At 38.1% G+C, this 22,560-nt stretch overlaps 1 protein-coding gene across 7 annotated transcripts in view; it reads right to left on the bottom strand.

Annotated features, from left to right (window-relative positions):
* LOC119653704 (GRAM domain-containing protein 2B-like) overlaps nt 1-22,560 on the bottom strand; it is a 249,100-nt gene that overhangs the window by 68,470 nt on the left and 158,070 nt on the right. Inside the window, exon 1 of one of the 7 annotated variants that reach the window (XM_038058584.1) lies at nt 22,077-22,322. The exons of the other annotated variants lie outside the window; for them this stretch is intronic. Within the exon in view, the coding sequence (XP_037914512.1) occupies nt 22,077-22,177 (101 nt within the window). The 5' untranslated portion in view covers nt 22,178-22,322. Of the gene's footprint in view, nt 1-22,076; nt 22,323-22,560 lie in introns of those variants that run through there. 7 annotated transcript variants of the gene reach the window in all.

The following is a 22,560-nucleotide window of genomic DNA, read 5'->3' as shown; positions in this document are numbered from 1 at the left end:
CCTTAGTTCATCGCCAAAATATCTTTTTCTTTGTCTTATTACACTATTTGTTGCTCGTTTGAGGGCTTCTTCTTCATTCAGTGTACAGTCTAAACGGTTGTTGTTTCTCCTCGAGCGCTTCCTGGTTTTCCTTTTGGAAGCAATTATTTTATCTGAACTGAAGAGGCCTTCCCACCCTTGATTGGATATTTAAACCAACATATTTACCATGAACCTCTTTCGACCAACAATATACATTTAGTTAAAATGGCGGCACAGTTTTTTTTTTGTTTTTAAGGCTAAACAATAATTGTAGTTTATCACTCGACTGGGTGTTCCAAGTAAGGGATGATTCAATGATTATAAGTGGCGCCCAACGTGGGGCTATTTGTTATGAGTCGTTAACTGTTTGCCTGATGCCAATGAGGAACCATCATCAGAATTCCTGTATCTTCGGGAAATCTTTAGTAATATAATTGTAAACAAACGGATTCAGCCAACTTACAATGCAGTACACGGGTATGCCATCCAGTCGTTTTCTGAGCCAGATATGGATGATAAATGTTTTTAAATATTCATACACTGCAGGCTATACTCTTGAGGACCAAAAATTTGCAATCGTTTTGTAGCATGAGCTAGTTACGTACAACAAGGTCACTTTGTACTTTGAACTACTCCGTGATTTCAAAGCAGAAAATACCATCGCATGCCCCGTTAAATTGACGTGTCCTACACATCCCGTTCTACTATAATATATATTAGTCTTTGCTGTTCAATCCTCAAAATAATAAAAATAATCTCTAAATTTTCATAAAGATTCCGTTATAAAGGTTGCGAAATGTGGACTATAGTGCAGACATCAGAGTACTTTATTGAGATGTCCAAATCAAAGCTCTTGCGATAAATTTTGCTGTTTTTATTAGTGACTACCGAATTCAACGTAACAACGATTGGTTAAATCGCTGGACACATAAAAGGGAAGGATATCGTCCAGGAAAAAAAGCGCACAGGACTCTATTCGCAGTGTCAAAAAGTTGCTAAATGTTTTCTGTTGGAGGATGTGATTGGAAAATTCAGTTGTCTGAAAAAGCGGGAATTCGACAGAGCTCACTAGAGGCACATCGTCTCAGCTGGCAGCTTTGCCTTTAAAGGTACAACCTCGTCTACGTTACGCGACGCGAGGCAGCCACAAACTGTCCACCGTTCAAAATATCGTAATGTGGCTTTGTAGGCTGCAATACATACTTGAGCCACACTGCGCGATGTTTAGCCAAGCAACACGACCGCATTGCCTGGCAGTGTCGGGTGTCTCAGTTGACTGCTACGATTTTTCAGTTTTGGTTTGTATCCGCCTGTTAAAATGTCAAAATATGCAGTTGTCTGCAGTTGGCTGCCGAAATAGTGCACGATAGGCATGCCGCGTCGCGGCAGTTGTGCTGAATGTAGTATCACGTTGCGTATGCGGGGTCGTACCTTAAGGTACGCGCCATGCCTGTATTGCACTGGCACGGCAGCCAACTATAAACAACTATATATTTTGACATTTTAGCAGGTGGATACAAAAGAACATTTTGTGACCGCGTCGCGTAGCGTAGATGGAGTCGTACCTTAAGAAGTTTCTACAATTAATTTTAGAAAATCCATCACTTTCCACAGGAGACTTTAAACTGCAACACGGATTCGAAACACATTAACAGTAAATATTTTAAAATTTGGGGGACCTCGGCACAAAACCGGGATGTCTGGAGTTCCTTATTAAGGCAGGCCTAGACTGGATACCGGTTGTTGCGCCGTTGATGATGATGATGGTTTTAAAATTTTGGAGTTTTTGACTCCATTTACAAATGAATGAAGAGTTTTGAGTGATGAGATTACCAGGTATATTCCACTTGTAACTATTTATATTATCCAAAATCGCCTCAAGAGCTGCTTCTTACTTTGACTCTACGCCGAGATTATAGAACTCTCTTTTTTGCAATTTGGGATGTTAGCCGCAACCAGCATTAAATTTCTGTAAGACTAGCTATAGACATGCAACCAAATTGGCAACCAGCTACTGTCTATCTGTCGCTAGTCTTAGACAACAATCTGTAAATCAAAAGGCGACTTCAGGTTCCAGTTATTGGCTTGCCCACACCGGACTCATCGGATGCATGTCACCTAACAGATACGTGGGATCATCTAGCAGTGCATCTAATAGAAAAAAAACCATAAAAACATAAAATGTTTTTGCCAAAATTTCTTAGAAAATACATTTCAAGTAGGAAAAGGCGAATACAAAGCTGCGAGAAATCCCCATTGAAGTTTGTTACTTCTTACGCAGTAACGACAGGGATGCGACGTCATGAGAAAATGGCTTAGCAATAACTGTCGTAAATCTCTTTAATACAGTTTCTCCTTTAATAACCGCCATTGTGATAACACAAGGTGGAACTGGATTTAGACAAATTCCATTTTTAATACTTACTCCCCGTGTTTTCAATCAATACATCCTCCCGACAAATTAAATCAAATATCACTGACTCTATGAAAATGAAAAACAACTTTGCCATAGCAACGGCATTGTTCACCTCGCTGGGAAGACATACATGTGCACCCACATCCCCATTCTACAAATTTAAACCGATATCCCCACCGCGTCTAACATCATGTTTACTACAGAGGAGCATACTTCATAATTGAAAACTTCCTAGTACACTCTTCGCATGCAATCTCACACTCCTTTGGCTCAGCACCTTTGTCTAATGTACGCTAATAACACCTTATTGATTCTAAAATTCCCTTATCAAAAATTAATACATTTTGCTACGAAGTTTAACTTTTCCTACTCAGGGAGACCATATTAAACTGTCCCGATAGTTTCTTCTTTGAAGTTTCTGGAAGAACAGGTATCTGCGCACTAATGTACGAATAGCATAAATTATTTGGAATGAAAATGTGACCAAGCAAATTCTAGGGGATGATATACTATCATTAAAATTAAAAATGTATGAGTGCAAGGCAGCAAGTGTGATGATTTTATTATAAGGATCAATCTTATTATAAAATCGAGTAATTATGCAATTAACAAACTAGAATTAAATTTTAGGAACAATTGTAAGTGAAGATTTGCGAATGATACCATTGATGAGTAGATAACAGATAGATAGTAATGTTAAATGCAAGCTCATATCTAGTTTGAGGTCCTTGAAATGTACTAAGTATGATAGTACTGCTTGTGAAACACACCGAAATCTTCCTCATCAATTTCAATTTCATTCGCTTTTAAAAATCAAATCATTTAAATATCCTTGGCGGCGCTATTTTCAGGAAGGGATGCGAAGGATTCAATTTCCGACGAAATACCTGGTGAATCGGGCTGCCTTTGAGAGCTTATTCAAATAAGGTTGCTTTTCAGGTCAAAAACTCGACCTGATTATTCAGTCTGGGATGGTTTAGGCAACACAAATAATATGGAATTGTTTAAAAGCAAGGAATTACGCGTTAACATCAGCCATGGGTTGGTATTTATCTGGAAATTTTGTTTGTCTTTCAAGCTGCTAGACAAGAATGGATTTTGCCGTTTTCCTGGAAATTTCACAAAAGGGAAATGAAAGCAATTAAGGGAAAAAAAATATGTTTTGAAGGTAAAGATAATTTGTTTTTTCCCTTATTAGAAGTATACGGAAAAATTGTGTTTTATGGACAAAATTAAACAGATCGCGCTGGCTAAAGGCCTCCTTTCTTTGACACTTTCTTGTTTTAATTTCCTAAGCACACGCTGTGATTTAGGATACGCTTTAAGTTTGGCAATATCATTCTAAAATTTAGTGTTGTTAATCAATAAAATCTGAAGATACCCGAAATTAAACTGCTGTGAAATTCAGGGGATCAACTGCGGTACTTAAGAGTGATTTCCAAAAAATCTTTCGTCTAATTTTGTCGCAATAGATGCAAGGAATACTCGGTATCATGTGGGGATATTATAAATCCTACCATATGGGAAAATACATTTTTGACTCAAAAATACGCTAAAATGCCATCTTAGTAAAGCTGGAGATATTTCACGTAGATATACAGTGGCGGGATAAAAACGTGCTCAAAATTTGTATTGTATTTTCAATCTATATATAATATGTTTATATTGGATTTTGTAACAGATTTTATTTTGAATGAGATGTGTAATTTCAATTTTTGAAAAAATTTGTCATGACGTAACTGAGTATTTGCCGTTTTCGTCAATTTTTTGGGCAAAAAAAACGTGCTCAATTTACGGTTGATTTATCGAAAAAAAAAACGTGCTCAAAGTAATTTTCTTAGTTTATTGATTTATTTTGTTGTCAGAAAACAATTACCCGAGGATCTGAGGCCCTTTATAGCTAAAGTAGAACAAAAAGGCCTTAATCAGAGAGTAGTTGCTATGGAATTCAGCATCTCGCAGTTCGATGCCGTAACACGAACCCCGTTGCTAGAAGGAAGGATAGCGGAGGTGACACGAGATGAACAGAACCGTATGCTTGTCCTTATTGTGTTAAATATTTGTTTAAAATGCCGTCTTCATATCGTATATTAGGCTGACAACTCGTGGAAGTTGGGCGTCACGACAGGTACGGCTAGAAATATCTTGCGGTGGACAATGAAATTTGTTGATTTTATATCTTATTTATGTTACATTATATTGTTGTATGTCTAAACATGTAAAACCGATTGCTTTCCGACCTAGTCGAAAGCCATTAAGGTTGGAAAAAACTGTTAGACAATGACATATGACATATGATTGGCGAAAGAGCACGTTGAATGGAGTGTCAAAGGCTGGACAGTCGTATTTTATGGTTTGACTAAGCAAAATTTATGCTCTTTCCAACAGAAGGGATTCGATTACTTTTTGGCAAAAGAGTTGTTTGGAATTCTAAAAACTTTGGACATTATGTTATGTTGAAAAACTTTTGAGAATTTTTTAGAAAGGTTTACGCTAAAAATAAGAGTTACGCGACAATATTTTCTTGAAAGTCGTAACTGGAGTTCTGCAATTGCAAGACATGTAGCAACTCTAATTTTTATCTGAAACCAAAAAGCTTTTAATTTTACGTCACTAACTTATTTCTTAAAAATATGAACTTCAACGCATCTGAAAAACAAGTGTTCAAAAATAATATATTGATTTTCATAATTTTTTCACCAATTACGTAAAAAGGCTTCCTTGAAAATTTGATTTGTTCGTTCATTTCCATGGTAATTTTATAAAGAATCATACCTCCAAACTTCATAAAGATCGATTTATTACTTTTTGAGTTAGAGGTTCAGAAAAACGCGTTTGAAAAATCTCTCTCTGGATATGAAGAAATTGATCATTCTTGATTGGGAACAAAAATAAAGTTACAATAAATACAAATAGCATTTTGAGTGATGCTTGACTTAATGAACATTATTTGGACTTTGCACCAGGAAAATTGAGAAGTGGTTTGTTAAGTTTACATGAGTTGAAATGAGGGCCAAGGACGATGTACGCCCCAAAGAAGCGGCTACCGACGCAAACATGAAAAAAGTCCACAAAATAATTTTGAATGACCGCAAAGAGAGGTAGATCGAGATAGCTGAGGCTCTACAGATATCAAAGGAACGAACTATAGGACATAGTGTCCATGAATGTTTGGGAATGCGAAAGGACTGTTCAAAGTGGGTTTGAAGCTCTTCCTCCATAGAGAAACATCTGACTGGACTGCACGTGGAGAACTGACTCCAAAGCGTGCAAAGACGCAACAGTCGGCTGGCAAGCCTATGGCATCAGTATTTTGGGATGCGCATGGTATAATATTCATCGACTATTTTTAGAAAGGAAAAACATAGCGTTATTGGAGCATTTGAAAGATGAAATCGCAGAAAAACGGTCCCATGTCTCACAACACAAAGTGTTGTTTCATCAAGACAGTTTTCTCTAGATCTGCCCCCCCCCCCAGCGACTTTTTCCTGTTTTCAGACCTTAAGAGAATCCTCGCTGGAAGGGAATTTAATCACTGAAACTGAGGCCTCTTTTGAGGCTAAAGACAAATCGTACTATAAAAATGGTATCGAAAATATGTATGACAGCTATAATCGTTGTATCGCCCTCTAAGGCAACTATATTTCAAATAAAATCAAATTTTATAAAAAAAATTATCTAAGTTAACCTATGAACCCCCCTAGCCACCTGGTAAAAGACCACGAAATTCGCTTTGAAATGTCTGCACAGTACACTGGGATAGTTAACTTAACCGGTTTATGCAATAAAATAAAGTCAATTCTGAAAATCTTCTAATGTGGTTTCCACCCTTAAGAAGCGAGATGCCTGTAGTCGGTTCAAAAACTCGGAAATATTGCTAATCTCATGCAGCTGCATCAAATAATCAAAAATCAAAAGCGAACATCTTGTGATTCAAAGAGAAAGATGAAGTGAACGGGAATCTTTTCCAAACTTTTCAATAGTTATTTGTTGGCAAAAATCTTTGCCAAATTAACCGATGATCCATTGGGAAGTACAGTTAGTTAATTGAGTACTTCCAAAGACAATTTCTAAAGCTAGGTATTATCTGTCAGAACAGCTTTAATTGGACTTGCGGTTCAAATGATAAGTGAAAGTTGCAAAAATCTACAAACATTTCATTATTGGTCCCAAAGTTGAAAAGACTGCTGTTAACAGTCACATACGAGTGTAAGGGCAGTTCAAATTTAGAATCACTTGCACTATCTAATCATCGCTACGATAACATATACAGTCAACCAATTAAAAAGTTGGACAGTTACTGCAATACACTTTCAAGTCAAATATCTCAAAAACCATATGATATTTTTAAATGTGTTATGAAGGAAAAAAAAAATGACTCTTTATGGGTGTTTTCTATCGTTATTGTTATTTTATTAATTCTATGTTAGACAGAAATATCACAGAACAAAAAGGTGAGCATTTATCGCAGCCAAAAAAAAAACTTATACACTTCAAGTTATCATTTTATATTGCAACACGTAACGCAAATGCTGCTCCAAAGGAGGTACCGTTATATTTCGTGTTGTATTTAGAACTTCTGGACTCCCTGGCGTATACGACATTTAATTGTTGCAAGTATCGTGTATTAAAGGGCCGAAAAAGCATTCAGAAAATAGCTCAAAAACAAAAAAGCGAAAGTTTACTGTTCATTATGAAATGAAAAACTTTGGCGGAAGAGGCTCTGTTTCTCGCAAAACAGGTGGTGGTTGAATCGTAAAAATCTAGTCGGAGCAAACAAAATAACTGCAGTATCTATTGCAAAGAATTTTGGCACAAAGGCATATATCCTCCTAAAATCGTTCGCAATTTTCTTAGCAGAAAGGGATTAAAGGCCTATATTTCAAAGAAGAAACCATTGCTTTCCCAAAGAAATATTGAAACAAATCGGGAAACCGGAAGCTGGACCCTTCAGGTATGAAAAGTTTTGTATATTTGTTTTATAAAGATATTTGAATGTGAATTTGTCCCATCAGTACATAACACGGAATATATGCATATACTATGTGAGAATATTCACTTTCGGGTGATATTGACATTCAAAATCTAGAATTTCCAAAGAAGTAACAAATTTGACCTATTATAACTTTGTTAGTAATAGTGCGATTTCCACCAAACTTGATAGGATCAAGCTCTATATTATAGCCTATATTACTACAACATTTCGTGGTGCTAGGATGAACTTAAAGGGGGTTCTGCAGGCAATTACTGAAAATTATAGTAATATACTATTATTAACTTTATTTGAATGGATATCGGTATGGAAGGTATTTTGGAGCTTAGCCTCTTGCTTTTTTTCTGATTTTTCGGTTGGGCAGTTTCTGAGAATAGCCCCTTTAAATAGATGATCACTTTCGACCCCCTGCGCTCCTCACCTTTACAACAAATAACAAAACTAAGCTTTGGAAAGCACCAATTGAGATCTTCCATTTGACACCCCACATGACTATATTTGGTGAAAAAAAAATTTACACCCCGCTTTAAATTCGGCGTAAAAGGATGTATGTATGCGTGAGCGTTCACAGTTCCCACCTTTCCACCAAATTTGGTGTCAATCGCTGCTACAGTCTCCGAGAAAAATGCGGGTGATGGACAAACAGATAGACAGACAAACAGACAGACAGACAGTAAACCGCTTTTAATAAGGTTAAAAACGAGTTGAATATGCTCGAGAGTTTGTTAATAAGACAGAAGAGTTTTAGGAAACCGTTATTTTTTTACGACGAGTCTAAATTCAACATTTTTGGTTCTGAGGGCCTGCAATTGGTGTGGAGGAGGGTGGTCACTGCCTTAGAAGATTGTAATATCGAGCCAACAGTTAAACACGGCAGTGTAGCAGCATGATGATCTGGGGTGCTATGGCGTCCAGGGCCAGGATTACTGCATATAATCGAAGAAAACGTCACTAAAATTGCTTAATTTAATATACCAAACGAGTACATACCAGCAACGGTTGGTATATTGGGCTTGCCATCTGATATAATGTTAGATTATTACAATTATCCAAAACATACAGCCAGAGTAGTTAAGGAATGGGTCCCCTTTAATGTCAAAAGGACTCTTGCTAAGCCACCTCGGAATCCGGATTTAATTCTGAAACTCTTGCGGGCATTCGTCGATTAGGAGCTACGCAAAAAAGAGATAAAAAGAAAAAAGGACTTAAAGAATCACATAAAGGATATCTGGAGGTTTATTTCTGCAGAAGTTACCGAAAAACTAATACGATTAATAAAAAGAAGACCTCTCGCAATTCGAAAACCTAATGGTCACAACACAAAATAATAATTTACTCAATTGTTATCATAAATTTGTTCTCTTTGTACTAAATTCAAAGTGTCCAAGTTTTTTTTGGCTTCACAAAACGTAAAATTTTCGTTTTATCATTCCTTTTCTGTTTAAACTAAAGTTAAGGTTACGCAACGGTAGAAAATGCACATATAATGGATTTATTTTCTCCAAAAGATTATTTAAAAATATCAACTGACTTCCGAGATATTTGACTTCAAAGTTTGTTGCAGTAACTGTCCAACTTTTTAATTGGTTCACTGTATATCTTTTCTCAATTTCGTTACTTGTGTAAAGTTTTCTGTGTTTTTTATCCATTTCCAATTGTAGAGAAGAATGGAATGTTTATCGTAATGTTCTCAGTCTGGGCTGGAATCTTGCAATCGTGGCAAGATTCTAGTCCCCACGTTTTTATCCTTGTCAAATCGATTTTTGCAATAAACGTGGAGAATTATAAGCGGACATATAATGGGCCCCATTTAGCCTTCTAAAATGTTTCCAAATTTTTCAGTGATTTAGACTAAACTCTAAGCTCTTCCTTTCTTCTCTTTCAACCGATTTTGAGACCCACTCTGTCGAAATCAAACTAGATTCGGCATTATATCCGGTATATTCAGTTTTGCTATTTATATAAAATTTATATTGCGTGCATATGTATAAAAACAGAACCAGTTTCGCAAAAATCTATATTTGACAGACTATCGGATATATTGTTACGATATACAATAGTCAGTAAAGATTACCTAATTTTGGTTTTTACGATCAACATTTTTTCTCTGAAACAATTGAGGCTGGGATTAGAATAAATTTGCATATTTCTATACGAATTTCTTCATAGAGTTTCCTCTTCATTTTGTCTTTTAACCATGTTTAAAAATAGTGAAACTTATTCATGTTAGTATTATGTCAATGGATACATTGAAATAATAGCCACGAATATGAACTTTTGTATACATGATGGATGTGTTCGCTAGAATTCCAGTTTACTTTAGGACAAAGATGGAGCAGATGGTCTCAAGGATATTCAGGGAACAAAGGGAGATAGCTCAGAAATCTAAAATAAGCCTTTACTGCAAAGGCGAATAGCATATCTAAGCTGTAATAAGGTATCGACAAGAAAATTCAAACTCTTCATTAAAATTGTAGCATTTGCTTCCGTGACATATGAATAGTTATAAAAGGTTTTACCGTCTTACAAGAAAAGCAACGGAAGAACCCCAGTCATTTATTCTTACAAATGTTTCCCATTAAATCCAGACAGGCAGGCGTCTAGCTTGATTAAAAGGAAGTTATGTTCAGATACATCAAACATTTGGCTCCCTGCCGGCGTACATAAATGCAACCCTCCTTAAATCTCAACATTTGCAAAAATCATTTCCTGGCACGCACGCTCCCCTGACCTTGTACTTTCAACCCTGTTGTCCCATCCCATCCAGCAACACGCCGTCTGGCTCGAGTTGACTTCTAGCAATCCATAACGTCTAAATTTAGACATTCATGTAAATCAAAATGCACAAATTAACCAGAAAAACTTTATGAAAAATTTTCACTAAGCTGAAAATCGCTTGCATAAACAATAGAAATTTCAAAGTGAAATAAAAAAGAAATGATTTAATCGAAACATAAAGCTTTATGTAGGCTATATTCCGCAAACATCTGGCGTGTGATTTGTATACATTATGTTGTGTGTACACATGTGTTTAGCAGGGAAATATAATAGAATTCGGGAATTTCCATGCTGTTTTTGCACGGAAACTCTATATCCACGTACACACCAATGTATGTACGTAATTTATGTTTTCTTATTATTATGTTTTCCATAAACATTTCGGAAACAATCTTGGCCTTGTCGTGCTACTGGGTAAGAAGAAATTTCCTAGCAAGGAAAGCGGATATATAATGTGAGTGTTTCTGATTGAAATATAACAGTATTTACGGCGTGTAGAACATTTACATGCATAGCTAAGTGAGTGTTTTGCGAATAAATCTTGAGGATGAATAATCTGATCTTGACGGGACTATGTGCTTAGGAAGTATACCACTTAATTAAAGTGGAGTGTTTTCCGTGAACCGGAGTAGCATTGTGCTTGATGACATTCTCGGGACTTCAATTGCTTTGTTTCTGGTGAGTGAGAAAGAATTCGAAGAAAGAGCAAATGTTCACCCGGCATAACAAGGTTAAGATACATAGTATAATGCGGTAAAATCTGGTTTCATCACTCTTCATCCCGGATCAAGGCCCCCCGAACAATGCTCCCTTTTTATTCGCGTTCATGGCAAAAGGTACACGGGTACGGGTGATAATTATTTCTACTCACGGGGGACCCTGGATAGGTAGAGAGAATATGGATGAAATACACTAGCTTGATGTAGATAAATAACAATCCTCTTTAAAGTACCTGACTTATTATCTTCACAGACTTGACAATCAACTGGGAAATCGCTTTTCACCTATATCATTCGTTATGTGCTATACTCCTACTGCATTGAAATTGGCCGTTCATCTCTTGAAGGCATCCTTCGTTCGTGCCTGACGTGCAAACATTACGGAACCTTCTATTATCTTCTTGGTTGCCCCCTCCCCTCTATAGAATCCCCCCTGTCGATAATCACCTTTCTTCCATTCTCCCCTCAGAGTTGATAAAACTAAAACTGTACTGCGTACCTCGTTTCACATTCAGCATCATTCCCGTCTGAACCATACTGCCGTTGAAGGTTTTGTAATGAGTATCTTGCAGGAGCTAATTAAAATTTAACGTTACGCCTATCATCCTTCCTACACTTTGACCAGATTAGAAATGACAATGTGATTTTCAATGCTTCTGAAAACATGATCCAGGCGTTGGTCTGCAGATGAGTGTAACTCATCCTAAGATCTTTTGCAACTATAACCAATGCTATTTTTGGCGTTAATAACTATTCTGACTTATTGAATGTTGGGTACATTCCTGTATATGATGTTCCACAATCACAAGCGCAGTACAGAGTTCTGTTTGATACTTTTGGATCCAATATACTCCTTGAGTTCGTCATTAGTGTCGTACCAGCGCCGTCTTTCTTGTGGGTAGATCCTAGCAAAAGTAACAAGATAACTATAATACAAATATCAGTCATCGTTAGGAATCCCTCGATATAGATTTATTTGGCCATATTTCATGCATTTCTCACATGCACACGTGTTTAGCTAAGGTAGTAGCTAACTTTATTGGTTAGATTGCTTCACGAAGGCCAGACTACTAATCTGAAAGGCGTCCAGGCAATCAACTACTCAAAGCAGTTATGACCCATTACAGCAATAGTGCTTAAAACATGTATGGGACAGTAAATCATCGCTCGGCTGAAAATTTACCAGCTTTAGGTACCGGCACGAACATCAGTCACCCCCATAATATTGGAAAGATCACCTTTAGCAATGCATGTCAATATGTATTAACTTGTATTTACCGCGAGCATACGAGCCTAATTAGGTTTGTCTTTTGGTCCGAAATTTGGTTTCTAAATACCCAATTACAAATTTCTAGTAGCCCTTCTCTAACTATTGTAGTTACTACCTAATGAAATAACCCCTTAATAATAATAAAATGGGCGCACACGATCACTCATATGGTTTCCGCGGAGACTGATTACTAACCTCTAAAAACCCCCGACAAACTTATATTCCCTACTATTCTACTACTTTCCAGAGTTCAGCTCATTTCCCTTCACAAGTAACTTGAGGTTTCGAGTTGTCTCATTTTTCAACTCGATTCACAATTTAACTTTTTGGTTATCACCACCAATAAGAGAACATTCAAAAATTTGGTTGCGCGAACATAAAAGTTTTATACTAAATCATACGGTGTCAGAGTGGGGTGCAAGCTGTCCCGGAACAAGTTGGCTCTGCAAGTTGTGACTGTAGAGTAGTTTGAAACATCTACACACGAATTTTGACAATTCAGGCTTTAAGGCCAAGACTGGGCGATGAGAACATAGTCCAAGGGATTGCCAACTGTCAGTTTGCAGATCTCTAGTCTACCGGGGTTGAAAATAGACAAAAGAAAATCAACACACGCACACACAACTTGAAGCTTCCTTAGGTTTTTTTTTATAAACTTGGATTTTCCTTGTTAATCGAAGAATGTGCATCATTGTAATGTTGAATCGCACTTTATTCGGCAGAAAGCTTTCTTCTGATTTAACGACAGTTTTAAAACAGGTTCATCGCACGACGGTCTCCCCATTTTGAATAGGCTCCCTCTCGAGCAGGAATCAAATTTCCTGATGAACGTTAATGTTCCTGTATGGTTCACTTGGGAAGTGATCCGAAAATACAAATGCTGAGCTATTCTCCAAAGACGACGTCGCGTTAATTTTACTTCTGTTTCAGTTATCGCCTATTTGAGTATTTGGCGCTACCAGTAAAAATGTAAAATTTGCGGCTTATTCCTCGGCAATATGCTTCGAAACACCTGCATCGAATAGACCGATGAATATTCTTTATACAAGTATAATTCCTCTAAGTAATCGTACGTGTGCAGGACTGTACAGAGAAAACTCGGGTCCAGGATGAAAAGGGGCCTTTCTATCATACATTACCGACATCTACTCATGTTAAAGTCTCTAGTCCGCCCATTTTCCCGCAAATTTTGAGCCCAGGGGAATCATTCTCATCCTGAATTCTTACCAAACTATCCTTATTGATGAGTAAATGAATGCAATTTTATTACGGAAAAAAATTCAAAATTTTGCTTTCACAAGATTACACAAAATACACTTCGAAGTGGAATCGCAGTCGAACCACATTTTTAGATTGTTTATTTGGAAATTCAAGGAAGCTTCCTAAGCTTGCCTTTGATTCACCAATTCCTCCGCTATTCCGAAGGAACCGTAACCTTAAACTTGATATATTAGCCTCATTATAGTATCTTCTGATGTTTATTCATGCTTTTTTCCTAGGAAGCTAGCAAGTTTTTGTGATTCTGGGAACATTTCCCAAAAGAGAAGAGTACCGTGACCATCTTTCGAGAAGACCTTTTTCAGGAACTTTCGTTTGAGTTCTGACAAAACCGGCAAATAATCGAGTCCGTTGACCCTTCGCGCTGAATGTTCTTAAAAAACAGTGGTAACGGGAGCCTATCCTAATTTTTAAGTTAGGACCGCTTTTTAAAATTTTGTGTAAAACAAAATGGTTATCCCAATTGACACCAGGTAGGAACTGTAAACGGTCACGCACACAATGAGTAACATCGTTCTACGTGGAATTTCATGCAAAAGTGGATTGTAACAAATTTTTTTAACCAATATACTCATGTGGGGTATCCAATGAAAGTTCCCGGTTTACTTTCAATTTCAATACTTTTCAATTCTCAGTACGAGCATTTAATTTACTCGAATGGGGGACGGGGCTGAGAGGTGATCACTTCTTCACGGACCCATTCTTAGAATCTACCCAATCGAAAAATAGTATACTACTGTAGTTTTTAGTAAGTGATTGCAAAGCCCCCTTAGGTTCATGCTGCAATCCTGCAATTTTACAGTAATATAGTCTATAATATGATCTTGCCAAATTTGGAAATCGGACTATTAATAACAAAGTTATAGTAGGTCAAACTTGTCGATTCAGTGCAAATCTTGAGTATCACGCTAAAGTGAATATTCTGACATAAAACACATACGTACGTTCTAGGTACTAATGCAACAAATGTCTACTCAAATGTTTTATATAAGAAGTACACAAAACCTTTCATACCCGCCAGCCGTCCAGCTTCCGGTTTCCCGACTTATTAAATGTCGATTGTTATATAAATACAAAGCGAAACAATGGTCTATGAATAAGTATTTACTTGAAGGCGGACGATTTTAATAAACCAAGTTGATATTATCACAATATTCCAAAATATCGCCAAATAAAGGTTCAGGATGTTATCAAGCCTTGAGGGAGCTTTGATCAAGCAGCGCTAAACAGTTTTCCTACCTTTTAATATGATAATATATAATTCGAATTAGATTAGACTGAATTGCTTTGTAGGAGCTTTTAACTTCCGAAGGTAGCCACGAATTATTTGCTTAATAAACTCATATTCGGCAGAAATTATGTTTTTGATGAGTAAGGTATATACTATTCAGTAGAAGCGGTTACTGAAAAAGTATTAAAGGTCCATGACAAGCTTTTTTCAGACCATCAAGGACATGAGGTGTGTGTGTGTGTATAGTGGGGGAGAAGCTACAGCTTCTGAGCACTCAGGCCGTGTTGGCCCATTGTACTCGCCTCCCCCGTCTAACGGAATATTCCGGATTCGTTAACGTATCGCAGGATTTCCGTTAGTGGATGTGATGCTACCCGTCGCAATTGGAGGACATCGGCACCAAAGATCTGATGCCTGATGCGTCCATAGGCGGGGAATTCACATAGGAAATGCTCCGTGGATTCCGCTTCCTCATTACAGGAGGTACACGTATCATCTTCGGTAATTCCTATTCTGAACATATGCCCAGCTAGTGAATTATGGCCTGTCAGAATGCCCACAATACACCTGCAAGTCCTCCTGCTTTTCGACAGGATAAACTTTGCGGTACGTATGTTGGGTTCTGGCAGGAAAAGTTTGGTGTGTCGAGAAGCATTTAAGCTCTGCCACCTGACGTTATGGGAAACTTGTTTCCAGTTTTTGAAAACAGATTTAGCCAATGCTACTGATACCCCAATTGCTGGCTCCAGTCCCGGCATAGAGGAGATTGACCCCTCTTTCGCTAAAGCGTCCGAGATTTCATTTCCCTCTACTCCACAGTGACCAGGTACCCAGAGTAGGTCCACCGTATTGAATCTAGACATAGAGTTCAAACGGTTTCTGCATTCCTGAACGATTTTCGAGGTGATCAAAGGACTGCTCAATGCCCTCAGTGCAGCTTGACAGGACATGAGGTAGTAAAGGCCTGCACACCCCTTTTATGAAGTATAGGGCATCTACACAGTCGCAGGTTTCAATGAGGCTGTGCTTCACTTTCGGTGCCATCACATTTAATGCTGTGGAAGTGATAAGCCTACAGAAGCGGGGCAGCACGAAAATGAACAGAAATATTCAATATGACTGGAATCAAACCTAGGTAACGAGATCGCTCAACCATCACGCCCACCACACCCGTCATAGATATATTGTAAAAAAGAAACAATATATAATATATTGTATTTGAAACGATTCTAGATAATATTATTTCTATGGATATTAGACCTCAGTGGAGAAAACAAAACAAGCTCCAGGCCTCTGGCTGGAGGTGAAATAAGGTATAACAGTGCATCCGTGTGAAAATTTCTTGGTCAGAAATTAGAAAAAGGGTCTTGCTTAGGATCGACAATACAGCATCCACTTCAGTAACGGAAAATGTACGTCAATTGAAGGGGAGGAACACAATACGTCTAGTTGCCCCCAAACAAAGCATGTATTCGATTAAAGGAATTCAAAGCGGATGATGGACGGAAGCGGATGCACAAATGACGAACACAGTTTCCACGGAGTTCTGAACAGTTCTCAACGTTCAACATCTGATAGATTTCGGCAGCAGCTGGAATATGACGGTAAGCTTAGCGTGCTTTCCACGTCATTAGATTGGGTACACTTTCAAATAAATAGACCAATTTCGGACCTAATTCAACAGCAACATTAATGTAAGAGTGCTTCACGGATCGAATTGCCGTTCTTATCTTTTGTCATGGTGGAGTACCGCTACCATAACATATACCAGATTCAGAAAGAGGCCAGAGTCCGAAGCGATATCATCATAGGATATCAGACTCCACATTGACAAAATCACTACCTTTACTAGGAATTCAGCGACGCAATAATCAAGAAAAATAGGAGAACTTGGGTGAGTGCATGCAAACTGTTAATTCAACTATAATAATTAAATGGCAACCAGGCTGGGGTTAATTGTAATGAACGCAGTCATCGCAGAGGCTAACATTCACCGAAACTACGTTATACATCACGCTAGTTTCTGAAGACTTATTTAAAATTGTTGTTGAAAGTCTTAGAAAATTTTTGTTGCCAGTTACAACTAACATATCATCTAGAGTATCTTCTCCGACAATCGCAAGAAACCAAAGTTAGCTCTCCAAAACTGCAATGGATCAATGCATAATATTGGAGTAAATTGAAGAAAACCAGTTGTGTACTGGTTGATATCAAAAGTCGTTCAACTTGGGAAAACTTACGAAGAATACATCAAGGCCAAGATATTTGACACGGCAATTACATTAGCAGAAGAAGTCAAGTAAGCCAAAAAATGTTTGATGATGGCTTTACATAATACACGCGCTACAACAGCAACCTTGGGTTGCAAGATTGAAATTCAAAAGTAAAAAAAGTAAATCTTGTGAAGCACTGATAGTGCAACCGCGATATATAGCGTTGACTCTCTGTTCCCTATGAAGGAACGGCTAAAAGAAAAACCAAAATATTTGTTGGTAGAAAAAGAAGGTGGTCGAAATAGTGGAGAATAACAGAACACCCGGCCCTTACCCCATTAGGTATAACTATGCTGGCAGCAGGACGCTTACAAATGCTGTTGGATTCGTATAATAATAATAATAATCGATGGCGCAACAATCTAATTTGGATCTACGCCTTAAAGTATGTTAGAACACTCCATTTTTACACCCTAACCGTATACTAGGTGCCAATGTGGTCAATATTGCACTCGTCTCAGATTATTATCCTGGTTTGACTCAGGTGCTTATTCACAGGTGAGTTTTGACTGATATCCGATGATATCGAACCTCGCTACAAGCACCTTCGCTCTAGGTGTATGGAAAAAAATCTTTAAGAAATATGGAAAAGCTACCTGCTGGGATTGCAGATAAAGGAGACCCTATTCAGTAATGTGCATACATAATCCATCTGTAGATGTAGCTGGCAAGCTGTTTTAAAAAATGCTGAGGCCGTGATTGGCCAAAGCTGTTTGAAATTACAGAGACTCTACAAAAAGCAGCACGGTATCGCAGCCGGCAAATCAACTCTAGTAGCAATTGAAGATACAATGTTTATCTACTATTCTCTCCTGTGTGGAGGCATCCATATAGTAGGTCTGTGCTTCAGTTTCATTTTTGTGACCCCTTGGGCTGAGATAAGCTCACAGCAGCAATATAAACAGCAGACAACACTAAATCCACGGCGATTGAGAACCTAAGGCAACGAGATTGGGAGGACAGCGCTCTAACCTCCCAACCAACGCACCGAAGCATGTAGTGAAAAAAGTCTAGTATGAAAATATACTAGATCCGCTTTACGAATCACTACCAAACCAAGCGGTTAGAAGCTGTGATTCTGTGCTCATTTAGGTACATGTTATGTTATGTTTTAATTTGGTGGATATAAAGTAAAATATATATCAATACATAAATCTTCTATGGAGTCCAGTTTCTATAACATAATACATGCAACACTGGAAATCCATAAAATCTTCAACCGGCTCAGATAGGCTTTATAGAAACCTTAACGTATGTTTCCGAAGTTCTTAAATATTTGTTGGAGGTTTTGCACGGTTATCTGACAGGTCTTAAGCTTAAATTTGGAGCAAGTAACGTCATGTGAAGAAAACAAATGACGACTGCTGCAGGTGCCCACTCCTTTAGCAAGCAAGTACAGGTGACGATTCCGTCCTTAGTAAAGTTGCGCATATACCGACATTTCGGGAACAACTGTAGTCTTTAGTACAAGGTGTTCCCTCACGCCATTTTCGTCGCTAATCAAGTTTTTTTGTTATTGAATTCACCGATCTTCAAGCGCATTGAAGAAGAGAGCGAGTTGTGCTTGAAACATCGGTGTATGCATTGATGAAAAACATTACTAGCGACGGGAACGACGTTTGTAATAAACAACAATGTCAAAACAATTCGGGAAACCGAAAGCTGGACGCTTCAGGTATGAAAGGTTTTGAGTATTTCCCTTATAAAGACATTTGAGTGTTAATTTGTCCCATTAGTACGTAACACGTAATATATAATATATATTATGTGAAAATATCCACTTTCGGGTGATATTGACATTCAAAATCTTGAATTTGCAAACAAGTGACAACTTTGACCTATTATAACTTTGTTAGTAATAGTGCGATTTCCACCAACCTTGGTAGGATCAAGCTATATAATTTATTTATTTATTTATTTATTATAGCCTACATGGCTGGAAAATTTCGTGGTGCTAGGATGAACTTAAAGGGCAGCCAATTACTGAAAATTATAGTAATATATTATTATTATTTGAAGGGATATTGGTATGGAAGATATTTCGGAGCCTAGCCACCATATAGTGGCAGCCTCTTGATTTTTTTCAGATTTTTCGGTAGGACAGTTTTTGAGAATAGCCGCGTTAAACAAATGATTAATTTCGACCCCCCGAACTTCCCGCCTGCCAAAACTAAGACCTGGTTCGGAAAGTACTAATCGAGACCTTTCATTTGATACCCCACGTGACTATATTTGGTGAAATTTACACCCCCCTTTTGCATGTATGGGGACCTCCCCTTAAATTAGGCGCAACAGGATGTAACTTGCTATATGCCTGAGCGTCCACTGTTCCCACCTTTACACCAAATTTGGTGCCAATCGCTGCTACAGTCTCCGAGAAAATGCATGTGACGGATAGACGGACAAGCAGACAGACGAACCTCGAAGATGCTGAGTTATACTCATGCGAAGCGATCAGTGCTATTAAGGTTGGCTAGAGAGTTCTGGTCTGACACTTCCGGAGGATAAAACGGGAGCGGTCTTCATCACCAAGCACCGTAAGAGAAATTTTGCCCGTATTCAAATTGGGAATCATATCATCACCATCAAATACTTGAGAGTGATTATAGACGGGAAGCTTAGCTATAAGCAACACGTGCAGTATCTTTATGACAAAGGATCCACTGCAAATGTGGCCCTGGCAAGGATAATGCCGAACGTGGGAGAGCCACAGCATGCTTCCAGGTTGCTTATAGCTAGGGTAGTGAGCTCAATCCTACTCTATGCAGCTCCAGTTTGGGGGAAAAGCATTGCAGGTTATCCTTTATCGCAGATGAAGGCCGCCGAAAGGGAGAGATCGCTAAATAGATGGCAAGAACGTTGGGAACGCTCGGGAAAAGGTCGGTGGACAGAGAGGCTCATCCCTGCCATCAAGGAGTGGTTGGAGAGATTAATTATAATTTTACTCTGTTTCTCACGGGCCATGCGGGATATCGACAGTACCTGTTGAGGTTTAAACTAGATACCTCACCCGATTGTCCAAATTGCAATGGAGTCCCAGAACATATATTCTTCCACTGTCCAAGGTTTGTGAAGGAAAGGAAGAACCTAGAGGAGACTCTGGAGAAGTGCTCGTACCAGAGAATCTGGTGTGAGGAGTGTTAGCATGTCAGGGAGGCTGGGATGCGATCAACTCCATGGTTGTATTTATCCGGAGCAATCTGCGAAAGGCAGAGGAGACTAGAAAAGCGCGGTTACGTACGCCGCGTAGAGACGAAAGGGGACCAAGCTAAAATGAGCTGACTCCGCCTCGTGATATAATACCGTACGGTGGTTCCACGGGGCTTGGGGGGATCGGAGGTGGGTTTAGAGGGTAAGAATCCCAAAAGACAGACAGACAGTAAACCGATTTTAATAAGGTTTTGTTTTACACAAAACCTTAAAAAGTGGAGCAGCTAAGGGACAATACCTTCCTAAGATGGTGAGGACTATGGCAGAAACACAAAGAAGACAAATGGACAGCTCATCCCCGAGATAGCTTTCAGAAAGCTTTAGGCAAGGCAAGCTACTAGTTAAGGTAATTCTTATACGGAGAGGGGTATATTCCTAAATATCTTCATCACATGATGTGATGTAGAGATAAATGATTTCTTTAACAGCGAAAGGTAGGGAAATTAAAGAAAAACGAGTCGAGTCGAAAATTGGCGTATGTAATGTATAAAGAGTGCCCGGATAGCGGAGTGGTTGGAGCACAAGACTGTCTTCCGGAAGGTCGCGGTTCAAACCTCACTTGTGATTTGACATCGGATACCAGTGAATGAGTACCTGAGTCAAATTAGAATAACAATCTCGGGCGAACGCAATGCTGAACAGATTCCCTCCTACAGGGTACTGCTATCATGTAGTGTACGGTCTTGAATGAAGTGCTCTAACACACTTCAAGGTCCTGATCCAATTGGATTGTTGCGCCAACGGTTATTATTATTATAATGTATAAAGAACACTGGGACATAGTATTAAGATTTATTGACCACGTTTTGGGGGAAAAAACGGTGTTCCGGTAAAGAATAATGAAGACCAAATTAACTAAGAGCTCGAGGAAGATATTAACAAAGTCGTAAAGCCAAAACTGCCTTTGGGCATACATAGCTTAAATTAGAGAACAAAGGTACCGTAAGCCTAAAAAATGAGACCAATCACGAGAAAGAGAGTAGGGTCGAGCCAGAAGAGTAGTTTTTGTCTGTTTTGTATCTTGTGGAGGAAGTCTGATACCCCAGCCAAGTGATGGCTTGGTTGGTGATGCTACATGATTGCACTTACCTTACCCACAGATCTCTTTTTATATCAAAGATTTTTTGATGTACGTACACTCATGAACTTACTTTCCCGTCGATAGTTCGATCATTATATTACTATTATCATCATCATCATCATTTGTTATTATGGATGATCACCACCCAGATTATTGATATTAAGTTGCTACCAACGTACAACGTTAAATCTGCTGATTTGTTGACCCTGTACAAACGGCTGTTAACTCTTCACTCCATATGACGGTAGAAAAAAAATATTAGTAAAATTCGAAGAATTCGTTTACTCAAAACAAGTTGGTTCATCTGAACTCAAAGAGAAAGCATTGTTTGCTAAAGTTTTAATCACACTTATTTCAGTCATAGTTAATGCATGACAATTCTTCAAAACTAATGCTTTTGTTCTATTAAAGGAACATTTAAGATAACCCTAAAATCGGCCACCATAAATGATTCAAGAGAAAAATAACCTCAGGAGTAACTTACATTTTCTGATAGTTTTTCAAATTTTATATTTCCTTCCATTTCTCCAGGAAGATGCTCATCCCTGCCTCCAAAATATGGTTAAAATCACTTAAGCAAGTGACTTACCTGAAAAGATCAAAAATAATATTGTTATGGTATCTATTTTGTGAATGTATTATATATAGAATAGATAGAAAAACTGTTTCGAGTTCATAAAATAGATATTCAGTCAATTCATGTGCATCAAGCATACTTTTATGTTCATAGGATAAGTTCATAATGGAAATGATAACAAGAAAATCTTTTGAAAGAGAGTTTATAAAGTATTCCCAATTATTCAAACCTGTAACCATGAGCTCGATGGAAAGTTGACTTTGACCCAATATTCGGTGGAATGATAATTTCCCCTAGGCAGTCATACCACTCTAGAATTTCCAGCTTCATGGCGTCGATATTCCAATTTCGAAAGACTTTGAAGAAATTAACTCCGACCCATGAAATTGAATCCGAACAGCACAAACACCAAAGTGACGGGCGCCGATTGTTAATATTCCTAACATATATAAGTCAGTTCAAAGGACCGAAGTGTACGTACTATCAAAATACAAAAACTTCAAAAAAAAAAAATGACAGTGAAAGCGCTATAGTTACTGAGGTTACTAGATTGATTCTTTCCAGGGACGAATTTCACAGATTGGCATTGCCGACTGGGCCCTTGACCAAAGGTTTCTAGGGACCATCTTTGTATAGCTCTTTTTATTGAAGTATAAAATGTGTTCAGGGACTTTTTGCACTATAATCTCCCAAGTCCATGATGATTTATTGAA

This window comes from Hermetia illucens, chromosome 4, assembly GCF_905115235.1.
Source record: "Hermetia illucens chromosome 4, iHerIll2.2.curated.20191125, whole genome shotgun sequence".
NCBI classification, from domain to species: Eukaryota; Metazoa; Arthropoda; class Insecta; order Diptera; family Stratiomyidae; genus Hermetia; species Hermetia illucens.
The sequence above is the reverse complement of the archived record's forward strand: the minus strand, read 5'-3'. Positions and strand labels throughout refer to the sequence as shown.